The sequence below is a fragment of the Panthera tigris genome, chromosome C2 (assembly GCF_018350195.1).
Source record: "Panthera tigris isolate Pti1 chromosome C2, P.tigris_Pti1_mat1.1, whole genome shotgun sequence".
In the NCBI taxonomy this organism is placed as follows: Eukaryota; Metazoa; Chordata; class Mammalia; order Carnivora; family Felidae; genus Panthera; species Panthera tigris.
In genome coordinates this window covers 126,649,957-126,665,461 of record NC_056668.1, presented here as the reverse complement: position 1 = coordinate 126,665,461, position 15,505 = coordinate 126,649,957, and the positions used below count along the sequence as shown (strand labels likewise).

Here is a 15,505-nt window from a genome sequence, read left to right as displayed (position 1 = left end):
GCTTATTCTCCCATTTCAGACCACGTCCCTACTTCTCCGTAATTTATACTAATTATTAACAGACACACATGCACAGCAGCCCAATGCCCAAGGCAGCTTCCACACCTCAGTGAAGCATATTATTGTCCTCACTCCAGAGGATAGAATGCTTGCCTTGGAAACACAGAAGATTCTTTGCCAAAGTGTTGGTTACCATACGGTATGTTACTACGGAACTCTCCTTCACTTATAAAGTGCTTGACTGTAAGATCTGTTACATTGCCTGGACCATTTCTAATACAAATAAAGAAAAATACATTACCCTGTGAGGGTATTTTGAAATAACCACAGTGGTAATAAATCATCATACACTGAGTATCTGTTATGTGCCAGATATTCACAAATACATTAGCTCTGATCTTGAAAGGAAATAAAAAGAAAGATACTTGAAAGCCAGGTATAACCAATTTATAGGTGATGGAACTAAGTCACAGAAAGGTTAAATGACTTACCCATGACCATAGAGAATCAAAACTATGGACATTTTTGATATATTTCAATGGTGAAAATTTCCGAGCTCAGTAAGGAACTAGATAGCAATCATGCTGATGCTGAGGATCTCAAAATTAATGTGGCCTGTGAAATAAAAGATTGTATCTTAATTTTAAATCCAAATTCTTATAAGCAGAAAGATCTGCCTACCTGCTCCACGAGGCTGGCAAATCCTGGTGTTTAGAGATGCAAACACAATAAAACTCAGCCCAGTGGATATCCTGGATTCACCCCAAAGAAATAAATCCCCATTCCTCCGTTCTGTGCCACTTCTTTTAAGCCAGGAGTCAGCAGAGTTTTTTCCATAATGGACCAGATAGGAAATATTTTAAGTTTGTGGCCATATAGTCTCTGTCCCAACTACTCAACTCGCCTTTGTAGAAGAAAAACAGCCATAGGCAATATATCAGAAGGTGGGCATGGTTGAGTTCCAATAAAGCTTTATTTACAAAAACAGGTAGCTAGCCATGGGCCATAGTTTTCCAACCCCTGAAAACCCACCCTGGGTCTCCTACTTCACATCGCCCTCTCAATTTATGCTTGGAACACCTTTCAATTTCAGCTCTATAAATAGAATCAATGAGGCTTTCGCCTCCTCCAACAGCTCATTAATAGAGAGCTCAGATGCCATCGAGCTGATGACACTCCCAGAGCCTCTCCATGTTCATCTCCTTCCCATTTTCATATGCTTCCATTTATCATCCTCTCTTGTTTACTGTCTTGTAGCACTTTTCACTCCTGGTGTCAGCGCTTGTAGGCAAACCATGGGAGGGGCATCTACATCTGCTCTCAGCTGTCTTCATGATTAAGCGTTTAGACGCTTACTTGCTCTTCATAACTGTCTGGGCCAGAATGGACTGGTTTAGGCCTTGGGAATTTCTACCCTTCAAATTTTAGGATCATTTTCTCCTAGAAACTCTTTCAGGCGTTGGCAATATCTTGTGCTCGATTGATTGGTTCAAATAACTGGTCTGAAGTGTGGTGTTTATTCATTCATTTAGCACTGAACCGTTGAGCAGTTTGGTGCCAGCCAAACAGGTTGGGGATGGGAGCCATGGTCTCTGCCCTCGATAGCGATGGTCTATACCTCTCACATGCTTATAGAATCAATCATGAAGCAAACAAACAAACAAAAAAGCCGCGTGCTCTTTGCTCTCACCCATTTGCCTGCAGTTGATTAATGGGTTTGAAGAGAACAAGGATTAATATTCATTTTAATCACGGAACTTCTTGAATGTGTGGGCTATAAAGTGATAAGGGGTTAATGTTTTGTCTTCACAATCCAAATACTAATACACCAAAAGACAGTTGTCAGTAAAAGAGCTGCCCAGTGGATGTTTCACTTCTTTCAAGCAGTGCCTAATTCCACAGATACCAGTGAAACCAGAAAATCCAGACAGCTACCCGGATTTTGTAGCAATGGGATTTTGTCCTAATTTGCAAGGTGATTAGGTGATTTATATAGGTTTAGGTCTTAGATCTTCAGTGTGTTAGGACAGTAATGACCAACGTTCTAGCTAATATCCCTCCTATAGTAGACAGCCTTCTTTCTGCTGGATCCCTGATTGGTGGTGGGGTGGGGGCATCCTCCTTTTTTTTTTTTTAATAGATCAAACCAATGGATGGGCAGTTCCTTCCAAGCAGTCCCCCCCAGAGGTCAATGGATATCCCCTCCATGAGGATGAGTGTGTAACCTTCAACCGTCTATTCAAGCTGACCTCTAGCCTGTGGTCTCTTAAAACTACTTCCAAGCATTTGTCACCAGGGCATGTGTCACCACAGTCTAGATGGGCCCAGTTGCTTGCAGGCTTCTCATCTCTCTAGGCCGTGCTTTCACGTGTTGTATTCAGTTCTCACTCTCTGTATTTGTCCATGTGGCTAATTTCTTCCGCCTTTGATGACTCAACTAACGTCACCCTCCCAGTCTCCTTACCAGCCTGAGCTGGGTGACCCTCTGCTCTTCCCCCCCCCCCCACCCCCCAGCCCCCTAAGCTGCCTTCTGCCAAGTCACTCAGTCAGCACTGCTGTCAGCATCTGGGTATTTTCTGGTCCACCCCACAAGATTTTGCATCCCCAAGGAGAGGGGCCATGCCTTGGTCCCTGAAACCATGTGTAGGTAGTACCCAGCACATGGTAGCATGCCATAAATGTGGCTGCCGGGCCAAATGATTGAGTGAATGCACATTAGGTCACCTCTGCCTTTGCAAAGTAGATGTTTGCATATTTTAAAACAATGGCAATTTTTTTAAATCATTGCACTGTATTCTTTTGTCCTGGCTCAACTCCCCAAACTTCTGTTGCTTGTCTGAGGCTGTGGGTTACACATCTCTTGCCGTCAGCTTCCCCCTCATTTGTTACCATGCCCCTCAAACCATTGTGCCTAGAATTCATCACAGAACCCCAGATCTGCACAGGGACTTGGGAGCTTCCCTCTCAGTGACCTAAGCTCTTCATTTTCACTGATGTCCCCATTTTGCTCTGAGACTGATGGTACAGACAGGGGCAGTCCCAGAGTTGAAACTTTTGTTCCTGTACACTTGGAGATAACCCACAGTCTTCATAATGCACACATGAAAATGATCAGAGGCCAGGCTGGTGTATAATGAGGGCGCTGAGGGGAGGGTGTAAAGATGAAAGACAGCAATGAACAGAGTCCATGGGAAGCCTTCCTGGAAGAGGGGGCTTTAGAGATACAGGCACAAGGAACATGCAGGGTGCAGAGGAGCACTAGAGAGAGGCATTTCAGACCGGGAAAACAGCCCAAGCAAAGGCCCTGGGTCTGGGAGTGTGGCCCCTGAAGGGACAGCGAGGTGGTAATTTGGGGGTTGTGAGAGACTGGAATTGCTTCATTATGAGGACCCTCTAAACCTAGATTTAGGAGTTTTGTTTTTATCTGATTATAACTTTAGGGAAGGTCAGAGATCTTTTTTAATGTTTTGTTTTTATTTTTGAGAGAGAGAGACAGACAGAGCATGAGCAGGGGAGGGGCAGGTAGAGAGGGGGACACAGAACTTGAACCAGTCTCCAGGCTCCATGCTGTCAGCGCAGAGCCCAATGTGGGGCTCAAACTCACTAACTGTAAGATCATGACCTGAGCCTACATCAGATGTTTGACTGAGCCACCCAGGCGTCCTGTTAGAAAAGAAGTTTGGATTTGGTGGAGAGGGAGTGGCAGAAAAGATAGGAGGCTACAAAAGTCTAGGCACAAACCAAATGTTAGTAGCAAAGACAGGAAGTACCCTTGAAGGCACCAACTATGGGTGGGGAGTCAGAAGGCTGAGAAACAGGAGCAAAAATCTGTGCACACCAGAGGACACTCATGTGTGGATAACAGAGACTATAGAAGACCAGGCAGAAGGTGCTGGAGAGGGTGGTGGGGGTGGAGGGGTGACCCCTGAATAGATGAGAAGGGGCAGAGCCTGCTCTCCAGGGAGAATGGACATGTCTTCCCGATGCTGGTGGAGAGCGAACTAGAAGTTGGGATCCAAACAGACTGACACAGGCCAAAGTGAAGGCAGAAGCAGGTATGGGAGGTGGTTTGGAATGGCCTCAGGCTTTGTAGCAGAGTGGACACTAAGTCACTCAGCTAAGGACTAGGACCTGAGGGAACTTAAGGGGTGATCTAGAACAGTCATGGTGAGGAGATCCTGAGTGAGGAGAGAAAAGGCAAGTCCTCAATAGAAATGAGACAAAGGGCAGGGACACCTGGGTGCCTCAGTCAATTAAGTGTCCGACTCTTGATTTCAGTTTAGGTCATGATCTCACAGTCGTGATTTCAAGCCCCATTTGGGGCTCTGTGCTGACAGTGTGGAGCCTGCTTGGGATTCTCTCTCTCCCTCTCCCTCTCTCTCTGCCCCTCCCCACTCATGTGTGTGCTCTTTCTCTCTCTCTCAACATAAATAAACCATAAAAAAAAAAAAAAAGGGAGACAAAGGGCCGATGCTGCCCAGCTTGCTTCTACTGACATCGGAGATGCAACAGGATTTTGCAAAGCTGCATGTGCACTGAACCCTGGATGGGGAAGGACTAGAAAATGACGATGAGCCCCCCAGCCTGGCTCTGAGAGCCTAGCCATTTGCTCAGAGCCTCCTTTTTAGAGCATGGCCACCTCATGACACAGAGCTGATCCTTCATTCCCTTGGTCCAGGCCAGATGTCCCCCATTCAGAGAGAGGGCCTGGGGCCAGTGACAGATTTTAGCAGATCTGTAGGACCAAGGACTGACAGGGCCTGGGTGCTCCAGGGTGGAGTAGGTGGGGACGCAGACCTCAGGAGGAGGCTGCAGACTGTTCTCCTCACTCTCTTTCAGGAGCACAATGAGTTCAACTCCTCCATGGCCAGGAGCCAGACCAACACGGCGCGGATTGACGGCCTACGGCCAGGCATGGTGTATGTGGTGCAAGTGCGTGCCCGCACGGTGGCGGGCTACGGCAAGTTCAGTGGCAAGATGTGCTTCCAGACACTGACGGACGGTAAGAGGCAGGCCAGTGAAGTGGTACAGGGCCAGCACTTGGGGGAGGGGAAGAGGCCCTGAAAAGCTGCCCTTGCAGCCTAAGTGCCAACCTGTCACTGGATTCCAGTGCGATTCCCTTGGAAGGGTTTGCCCTGGGGGGGTGGGGGCAGGGCATTACTCGAGTCATTCACAAGGCAGGGCATCTTTCTGAAGTCAGGCCTATTTCTCTCCTAACATCGCTTGGGTTTTCCTTCAGTGGATCTCTGTACCACATGCAGAGAGGTCCTGGCAGGGAGACCCCCACGTAGCTTAGGGTTCATGTGCCTCCTGCCTCAGAATCAGGGCCCAGGTGTTGCCGTTGTTTTACCCTCACTCCCACTTCACCCCTCTGCTCTGGGGGGCTGGGAGCTGAGCTCACAACCTAATTTCACGAGATAAGGTCTCCAGGAAGGACACAGAGGGGCAAATTTTGGGGTATAGCAGTCCCATGCAACCAGTATCTCAGCTTGTTTGAAACAGCTTCACATGTGACTCTAGCCATGTATCTCCAGTGATAATAGACAGACACTGTCTTCTAAACCATCCCCAAGGCCAGAAAGCCTGTCACCCAAAATACTTCCACCTTTGGGCTTTGTTAGTTCCCCATTAATGACAGTCTCTCCTGGTCCTCTGAGACCATGCTTTTAAATGGTTATGAAAATCTGATTTCCCTGTAGCCTGAGGAGGCGGTGTGGGATATCTGCCTGTGTTCACCCACTCTTTCCCTTAGCCAGCCATTTACTGTGGTGTATGCTTTCATTTTTCTATTCACTGTCTGTCCATTTTATTTATTCATTTGTGAGCTGTTTCCTGATAGTTTTCCAGATATCAGTCTCTTCTCAACCCCCTCAACTGAGAGCCTTTAATTTTTCACTTATTAATTAAATTACACACAAAACAGTCTACCTTTACATAACATTTTATTTTAGGCCAGCACTCTCTGACTAGGTGCGTGATAGGACCTGAGGTTTTATATTGACTCACATTATGATGTTTAACAATTTAACATTTCACCAGAAACATTTAAAATCAGATGATTTCATATGAAAACCATAATGTACATTTTCTTGTGAAAAGCTAAAAAGAAGCCAAAGCTGATAGGCATTGTAGGGGGAGGGCTGTACCCCCGAGCTGAGAGGCGGCTGTCCCCATGGGGCGTCTGCCCCTTCCCAGTGATTTGTACCCAGATGCTTTAATGTGAGTTTTCTGGCTCCTGTAGGATTGGAGCTTGCAACTCGTTTTGAGTTCTTTTCAGGTGAATCTTCGCTCATATTTCGAGGATAGTGAGATGGAGTAGAAACCGAGCCAATTTATTCAGGTTAATAATGCTGCCGGTATGAAAAGAATGCAGGCTGTCTCCTGTTCCTTAAGGATTCTGTCCCCTCTTTGCACCTTACTTACCATCTAGATTTATGGGCACTGTGGCACCAGGAAGTACACAGGATTAAAAACCCAAAACTCAGAATGCTCTGAGCACTGGTCTCTTGGCAATTCTGCTAGACAAATCAAGCAGTAACAAATTTCTCCCAAGAAGACTATTCCTTTTACATTTGGCAGTTAAGTTTTATAAACCCAAGAGGGGCTAGATGTAAGAGAGTTTGGTAAGTGGCCAAATTCAGGAGTATTTATCTTAATGACTGAGGTTTGCACATCGGTAGTAATTATGTTCACTGAGGCTTTGGGCCCCGTCTTCAGCATAAAGGTGAGTTGAAGGTTGATCAGTGATAGGTCATTGGAGCCGGAGGACCTATAGGATTCCGCCCAGGGTCAAAGACCACGCTTTGGGCAGCATTGACCTCCACATGACAGCAGAGCTACTATGGGCTGCTGTTAGCTATAGTATGCTAACCTTTGGCTTATATGCTTTTTTTTTAACCCATTCATACAGCATGATATCTGCATGTTTATCAAACAGTCCAGGTGATTCTTATGCTCCCCGGTGTTTGAGAATCATCATTCAACTCTGTGAGCAGAGGAAGGCACTTCTAAAGATAAGGATGTTGGTTCTTGAAGCCTCTCACTCTCTAGAAATCAATTTTAAAGACTGAAGGTCACATTGCTTTATGAAGTTTTTAAGTTATAAAGATGTTTTTATGGACTCTTCATTGTGGTTCCTTGAATTTTGTTCTTTTGCCAAAAAAAATTTTTTTTAAAGTTTAATCACTTATTTTGAGGGGGAGGGGGGGCAGAGAAAGAGGAAGAGAAAGAGAATCCCAAGCAGGCTCCGCACTGTCAGTGCAGAACCCAGTGCGGGTCTCAAACTCCCGACCTGTGAGATCAAGACTGGAGCTGAAACCAAAAGTCGGGCGCTCAACTGACTGAGCCACCCAGGCACACACACCCCATTTTATTTTTAAACACTCATGTTACAGAAAGCTGTCAGTTGAGACACTATACCTTCAGTCTTTAAAATTGATGTCTATGGAGTGGCTTCGAGAATAACATCCTTATCTTTGGAAGTCTCTTTCTCCACCCACAGAGTTGAACGGTGGTTCCTAAACTTTGGGCAGCATGAGAATCGCCTGGAACATTTGGTAAATATGGAGATATTCTGCTCTTCACTCAAAGGTTCTGATTCAGTAGACCTGAGGAGGGCCCCAGAAAAAGTCATGGTTTATTTTCGGGCTCAGGTGATTCTGATGCAGGACATGGTGAATTTCACTTTAAGAGCTATTGTCATTGAGGTTGCCAAGTGAAATACAGGATAGCCAGATAAATTTGAATTTCAGATAAAGAACTGGCAATATTTTATTCTAAGTAAGTATCTCCCATTCAACATTTGGGGTATACTTACACTAAAACATTATTCATTGTGTACCTGAAATTCACTTTTAACTGGTCGGCCTATATTTTTATTTACTGTATCTGGCAACCTTAATTGTAATAGAACACATAAAGCTTGATCTCTGTATGCCTCAGTCCTTAATGCCAAGTGAAGGAATAAGCATGATGATGATGATGATAATAATAATAATAATAATAATAATAATAATAGCCAGCTAGGCCAAGTGGTTTCTATGGATTAAGGAAAAGAGTATTAGGATTTGGGACATTGCAGACATTGCAAACTGTGCAGACATTGCAAACTGTGCCTCTCATAATTTGATTGTTTTATTATTACCTTTTTTTAGCAGAAAGGAGTCTGAGGGTCAGAGAGACTAAAGACTTTGTCCAGGATCACAGAGCTCACCCATGGTAAAGCCAGGGTTTCGGGGGAGCTCTGTTCACCTCTGTGACTCGGGGGCTTCCTTTTTGCCCGTGTAATACAGCATGGTTCTAACCTTGGCAGAGGCCTTGATCGTATTCTTCTTGAGTGGGAACTTTGGAGTGCCGGGCCATTTCTCCGGTGTTCCTTCATCCTCCACAGCTCCTGGTGTAGCACCTGCTGCCCAGCTGCTGATACTCTTTAAATATCTGCTCAAAGAATCTATACGCTGTGCTGTGTTTCAACACCTGTGTGTTTTCAAAAGTCCTTCAACAGTGGTTTTTCTTCTTCCCCTTAGACGTATCCTAGCATGACTGACCGTCCTTTGAGATACCTTCCAAATGAGGGGATGTAGATTGGAGTCACCTCTGCTGTGGGGACACATGTCATCAGCATTTAATTCTGAGCTTCTGTCCCTGCTGTTTTGTTTTTATTGTTACTGTCATTTGCTTCTAGTTGTTCTTGTTTATTTGTGACTTGAAGATCATTCTTTGTTTTAGTTGGTCTTCTAGCTCTGAAGCATAGAAGCTGTACTCTACATATACATACATATAGACACACACACACACACACACGCACGCGCACACACACACATATTTATAATGTCTTTAGTGTCATGCATTGAGTCCCAGCTGTATGCAATGAGCACACAGGAAGAACTCTAATGCCTCTTTTTCACCTAGATGACTACAAGTCTGAGCTGAGGGAGCAGCTGCCACTGATTGCTGGCTCGGCAGCAGCCGGGGTCGTGTTCGTGGTGTCATTGGTGGCCATCTCCATCGTCTGTAGCAGGTAGGTCCTCTACTTCCATCTGCTCCCACTAGCTCACCTCAGACTCGGAAAGCCCCTCTCTACATGCAGGCCCCTCCCAGGCCATGCAGACTGGACGGGGCCTGACCATACACAGCCTTGCTGTCAAGCTCATGGTCATCATTCCATCTCAATCCACAGGCAGCCTAGAATTGTCCAGATTATTTGTTTTCTCTGTGCCTGGGATAAAATCCCCCATAAGAGCTGGGCAAGGCTATGGGTAAACAGCATCCATCTTCAAACCTCATTTTATTCCCCCTCACTGTTGGAGCGACAGTTACCAAATTGCATTTGACCCACTGGAGCATCACACCCTGTACTGTAACCCATCGTCTGGTTAGAGAGCCAAGGCCCTCGGCAGAGGGCACAAGGCAGGCAGTCAGGAGGAGAGCCAAGGAGGAAAACAGGAACTCCAAGTTCTGCAGAAGGGCAGGCCCTGAGGCCTTGTGCATTTTTAATACTGTTGCTACTGCCTTTGGGGGTTAGCCCAGATTCTGCTCTGGAAAGCACTGTAGTTGGCTTCTCCTGAGCAGTTCCATGGTACAGCCAGCATGCTGATAGGTATCCTGAGAACCTCTGCCCCAGGCTCTGACGGGGACCCAGAAGCAGACCCGGCTTCCAGGAAGCAGGACAGGAGCTAAATGTTAAAGTGAGAGCTGCCCAGTTCCCAGTCCCAGAAGATGCCCTAGTGAGCCCCCGTCGGGACAGGGGAGGTGGGGGATACCCCTGGAGCCGAGCAGCAGGGGTGCACTCCAGCTAAAAGAGTTCCTCTTCCTCGCATCTACAGGAAACGGGCTTACAGCAAAGAGGCCGTGTACAGCGATAAGCTGCAGCATTACAGCACCGGCCGAGGTGAGTAGAAAGCACACACCCACTGCCTGGTAGAGCAGGTGAGTGCTTGGAGGAGTGCTCCTTACAGCCAGACTGGCCAGTCCCAATGACGAGTCCCCTTCCAGCCCCCGGTGCCCCAGCAGCGTCCTTTCTCTGCAGGTCCCCAGGGCCACAGGCTGCCTGCCCCATCTGCTCTCTGCCTGTTGTGGGCACTCATTGGATGCTTGGTGGGTAGATTATCTTCCATGTTGATAAGCCCGTATAGGACACAGAATTCGGGGGAAAAGATTGGGTTTAGCAAGTCAATGAATCCTGAAATCAGACTCAGTGGGAAAAGATGGAGGGTTCTCTATTAACATCTTCTGCCTTATCTTATCCAATTGAGCGGCTGGGGAATGTGTTAACCAAATTCACAGATAAGCCAGAGAACATGAATATAGGGAATTAAAAAGATAGCAGAGCCCAAGAGGCCAGAGTGTTGGGATATCTCCCGAGTGTTTTCTTTTAAGCAGTGCCTTTAAAAGTTTTTCTCACTCATTATCCTACCCATCTCTTTTTTAAAAACCTATATATAATATTTTTATAACTAAAATTTCTCCTTACCAACGTACAGTGTAAAGTCCTACGTCAAAACTATTCTTTTATCTGTGTAATTACAACATTGCAGGATCTGAGAAAAAGGTCACTTGGGCCACCTCCCTACTTCCAGAAAGCTTAGATCCTTGGGACATGTTGTCTTTCTAAATAACTCCTTTTGAATTCCACAGTTACCCTCAGAAATCTGTCCCAGCACTTTGCACTGTGCTCTGTCTCAGGCTTCTTCTGTAAATCTCAACTCACCTAAATCCCCCTGTGCAATGTCAGCTCTTTTCTTCCTGTTCACTCAGCAGCAAGCATAGAAAATAGACCTTGTACACACACACACACACACACACACACACACACACACACACACACTCAGCGTGCCTTCAATGGGCAGTCCTGGGAGCGAAAATGGGCTCAAAGGCAAAATTTCTCATGGACCAAACTCCTCCCTTCTCTAAAATCGAGTCAGGAAAGTGAGGCCAGGACCTTCACCCAGCAGCTCCACCTCAGAGGAGTTTGTGTTCTAGCATGGCCAGTGCTGGCTGGCACTGTACAAAGGCCACTCTGTAGATACGGCTTTGTTCTCTGGGGACTTTCAACCCAAGACCAAGAAACTGCCAAGGGTTTGTAGAGGACCAGACTCCTGGCGGCCAGCTGCTATTCCCAGGCAGTCATTGCTGGGAGGGAGGAGAGGGCTCAGAGTGAGCTCAGAGACACTGAGACTCGACCACAGTGGTCCCGGGCAGCTTCCAATCAGCAGCATAAATGAGGGTGGGGGACTGGAGAGTGGCCTCTTCTAAGGCTACAGGCAAAGTTTCTGCAACACTCAGAATCCCATACACTACCCTTCCTTTCCCTGTCCAGGCCACTGTGGGCCTCCATTTTAACCAGTTGTAACTGGTTTCAGAGAGGAAACCTTACTGTGTTCTCTTTCTTTCCCAATGTCCTGACTCTGTGCCTCACTGCAAAATCTACAGATGTGTTTACCCATTTTAACCTGTGCATTTGCCCTTCCGGGCAGGGCCTTTGCTTCCCCAGCTGAAAAACAAAGACTTTGATTTATCTCTGATTCTCAAGTGAAGGTGCCCCCTCCACAGTGCATCAGAATTACCAGAAAGGCTTTCTCTATCCCCCTGCTTCCCTGCCCTGCCTCAGGATTCTGACATTACCCACCAGCCCCCTGCTCTGGACTAACTCCCTGCCATATTAAAAGCCACTGTGGAGGTACCTAGGTAGCTCATTCAGTTACGTGTCCGACTTCAGCTCAGGTCATGATCTTGCAGTTCACAAGTTCAAGCCCTGTGTCGGGCTTTGTGTTGACAGCTCAGAACCTGGAGCCTGCTTCAGATTCTGTGTCTCCTCTCTCTGCCCCTCTCCCACTCATTCCCTCCCTCCCTACCTCCCTCTCTCTCTCTCTCTCTCTCCTCAAAAATAAATAAAACATTTTTAAAATGTTTTTAAAAAGGGCCATTGTGAAGCCCATTTCAGACTTAGCATCCTATAACCTCTTTTGAGGAAACTTTTGTAGATGGCCATATCAGTCTGAATGCAGAGGGTGCAAAACTGGGTTCAAAAGGAGGAATGCCATTTTGGAGACTAGAGATGCCCTAGGGTGAGAATGGGGTACCCTAAGACAGACTTCTCCTCTTTAAAGCCAGGCAAGCTAAGCCTCGTCACTCTTCAGTCAGGGTACAGGGGGTCCCCAAGCATCGAGTGCAGGTGCAGCTTGGTGCCCTCCGGGCCACTTCCACTTGAGTTCTGGCCATCCTGCTCTGGAGGGGTGGGCTCTGTCAGCCACAGCACGCAAGTACGCTTCCACAATACTCAGATACTTCTGAGGAACTCTTCACCTCTAAGGCCAACAGAAGGAGGCTTCCCTAGTTCCCAGCTCCACAGAGAAACCACTATGCAGTCTACAGTAATAGTGTCCCTGCTGCAGCCAGCGGGGACAGCTAAGCACACGGTGCTAACAAGCGGCACAGTTGCTGTCCCTGGGACGCAGGGTAGACCAGAGTTCACTCCCTTGGCTGCTTTAGAAGTCTGTCTTCTTTTTAATTCAGCTCACCTTTTATAAGTCCTTTTCCCTATTCGTACCATTCTTTTTATCTAACCCCTGAAACCTGGCTCTTCTTTGCAGCCTGGTTCCCTAAACCCATAGTCTCATGCATTGAACTGCATTAGTGCTTTTCCTCCCCTGCACATCCATCACTCTGACCTAAGCTACTACTGTTGGAGAATCACAGCTGAAGGACTGTAGAGCTGGGGGAAGGCTCAGCACTCTTAGAACAGAAGAGAACACTCCAGCTCTGATGGAGGCTGTGCCTGGCTCTAGACAGGGAAGGGGGAGGAGTGTTTAGTTATGGAAAGCCTACTCTGTACCATGAATTGCGAACTTCATTCTGGTAGCTCATTTCAACTCATCTAACCTTGACAATCGCTTAGGAAGCAGGCATTAATCTAGGAAGATTAAGCGACTTCCTCAGGTCACACGCCTCCTACATGGCAGTAAGTCTGGCTACAGAGCCCATGCTCTTACCATATTGCAGAGGCTCAGGGTACCTGGTGGTCAGGAGCAGAGGCGAATGGGGTGAGAACTAATCCCAGGTGTCCTGGTTGGTGGACCCCCTTCTGGGTCCCACTGCAGGAGACAGAAAGATCAGTTATGTCTGAGCAGAATGTATGCACATAACTATACCTGAACCATCCACATGCATGCACGGTACTGTGGGATATGGCCAGCAACTGCAGCTCTGAGGACTTCCTGCCCAAGAGGTGACAGAAAACCCGCAGCAGCTCCCCAGCTGTATTCATCAGTGCCCAAGAGAGCCCCACCTCTCTTCCCCATGGGCAGGGAATAGGGTGCCATAGAGAGGCCGGTGGTCTGTGCTCTCCCAGACCCTCCTTTCAAGCTGATGAAAGGCTGAAGGAGAAATAACCAAATCTTCACAGATGGATACCCTCTCTAGCTCATCTAGACGTGACAGAGCTGTTCAATTTGAGAGTACAGTCTAGGACACTGTCTAGGACACTGGTTTATGCCCTCCTCTGAGCTTGGAGCACAGAAAATAAGCATGTAAAGGGGAGGTTGGATTTGGGAAAGTCAAGTTGGGAAGAGAATCTGCTGGATGTGGTGCTGGATGCTTGGATAAAGAGCCTGGAAGGTTCATGTTCAAGGATGGGTGGGTGGGACTGTGGGTTCCCCGTGTCCAAGAAGAGGCAGACAGATGGTGTGTTCTCATGATTACTGTGAGCCAGATCTCAGAAGGTGCTTGCTGGCTGACTAAAAATTGCCTGGACAGGATGATCCAGGTAGGCCAGGGTAGGCTTGGGAATTAGAAAAGTTCTAGTCAATTCTATATTTGGGAAGTGCTACTGGGTATTGATGAGGCTTATGTAACCACATGCCTGATAGTGGCTGATGCCTCACAGATTTCTGAGTTGGGTGAGGTGTGTAGGGGTGGGGAGAGAGGAAGAAAGAGCTCGGTAAGGGGGCAAGGGCCTTCAGAAAGCAACCCTAACACAACCACCTCCGTTGTACAGGTAACTGTGGATATAATCACAGATCTATTCTTAAGCCTTGAGAAAAGTGAAAACAAATAGGTTACGTGCCCAAAGACTGGCAGAAGCTCAAATTTCCACCTAGGGCGAGAGGACAGAGCACTGAGATTACAGAACAGGAGTGTGAGCTTGATCCCTGCCAAATGCTTGTAGAGACCAAAGCAAATGGGTTCTGGGCATTTACAACTGAATTCAGTGATCACTAGGAACCACAGAGGATGATTAAGAAAGAAGCATGAGGACCTCATATCATTTCCTAGGGTTATACATTTAGTAATTTCAACAGGAATTGCAGATGTAGTGAGTTTTTATTTTGGCACAAATATTTGATGCTCTCCTAGAGGAAAGCATTGTAAAGTGAGTACAGACTTTGTCTTCGTACCCAAAGAACATGGGTTAGTAACTCCTGTCAGCCAGGAAGGAAGGCACCAGCTTTATTCTAGCCCTTGTCCAATTCAATCTCTTGTTCGTTTTGTTGTTTTTTGTTTTTTTTTAAATTCATGAGTCAGGTGCAAGCCTAGGGATGCTTATCAAGTTTGTAGGTAACAGTTGGAGAGCATAACTAACACCATATAAAACAATCAAAATTCAGAACTATCCAACAGGTTTGAATGCTAATTTGAAATCTGCAAGATGAAATGTTAGAGGGATAAATCTAGAATCTATTGCTTGGGTTTAAACAAAAATAAGGCAACACAAAAAGGTGGAGACCTGACTTGCTATTTGTTTGTGTGAAAAATGTCTAGGTGTTTAGTTTACCACATGCTTAATATGAGTGATATATAGTGGAGTAAAAAGCCAAGCACTGTTATGGATGCAAAACAATAGTAAAATATAATGTTCAGCTTGAGTGCTTACTGTGTTACAAGACACTTTACCTGTACTAACTCATTTAATCCTCATAACTGTCCCATGAGGTCAATTTTACATATGAATAAATAGCCTCAGAGAGGACAGGTAACCTGTCCAGAATCCTGGAATTAGTGATTTGCAAAACAAGCCTTTAAACTCAGGTCTGCCTGACTCTCTGGTCCCTGGATCAGAGGAGGTGACACACAGACATGCGGTCCTCTGTGCTGGGAAGAACACATCTACAGTGATGTTCTTGGTTCTGAGGACCCCATTTCAAGAAGAACATTGTTGGCAAAGCGGCCTGCCTGTTTAAAGTGCCAAGTCCTGATCTCTTACCTCAGGGACTTGGAAATACCCATTCAGTGCTGGAGAAACATGGACAGGGATCAAGCATGATGCCTTTATGGCAAAGGAAAGGAGATGGCGTTGTTGTGCTTCATGAGGTTAAATGGAACCATTGAGTGAAAGATCAAAGTAGGCAGATGTGGATTCAGTGTAGAACACCCTCGCCCAGACCGGAGCTGTCCAACACAGAGCCAGGCTGCTTTGTGGGGAGGTTAGCTCTCTGTTCTTGGAAGCATTCAAGCACAGGCTAGGTAGCTATCAGTAAAAGATGTTATAGAGCAGACTGCTGCTCTAGGT

The 15,505-nt window shown here is 46.5% G+C and overlaps 1 protein-coding gene across 3 annotated transcripts in view; it reads left to right on the top strand.

Annotated features, from left to right (window-relative positions):
* Positions 1-15,505, top strand: part of EPHB1 (EPH receptor B1) — a 322,262-nt gene that overhangs the window by 227,703 nt on the left and 79,054 nt on the right. For all 3 annotated transcript variants that reach the window (XM_042999022.1, XM_042999024.1, XM_042999023.1), the window contains exons 7-9: positions 4,840-5,002; positions 8,911-9,019; positions 9,825-9,889. In XM_042999022.1, coding sequence (XP_042854956.1) covers positions 4,840-5,002; positions 8,911-9,019; positions 9,825-9,889 — 337 coding nt within the window. The remainder of the gene's footprint in view (positions 1-4,839; positions 5,003-8,910; positions 9,020-9,824; positions 9,890-15,505) is intronic.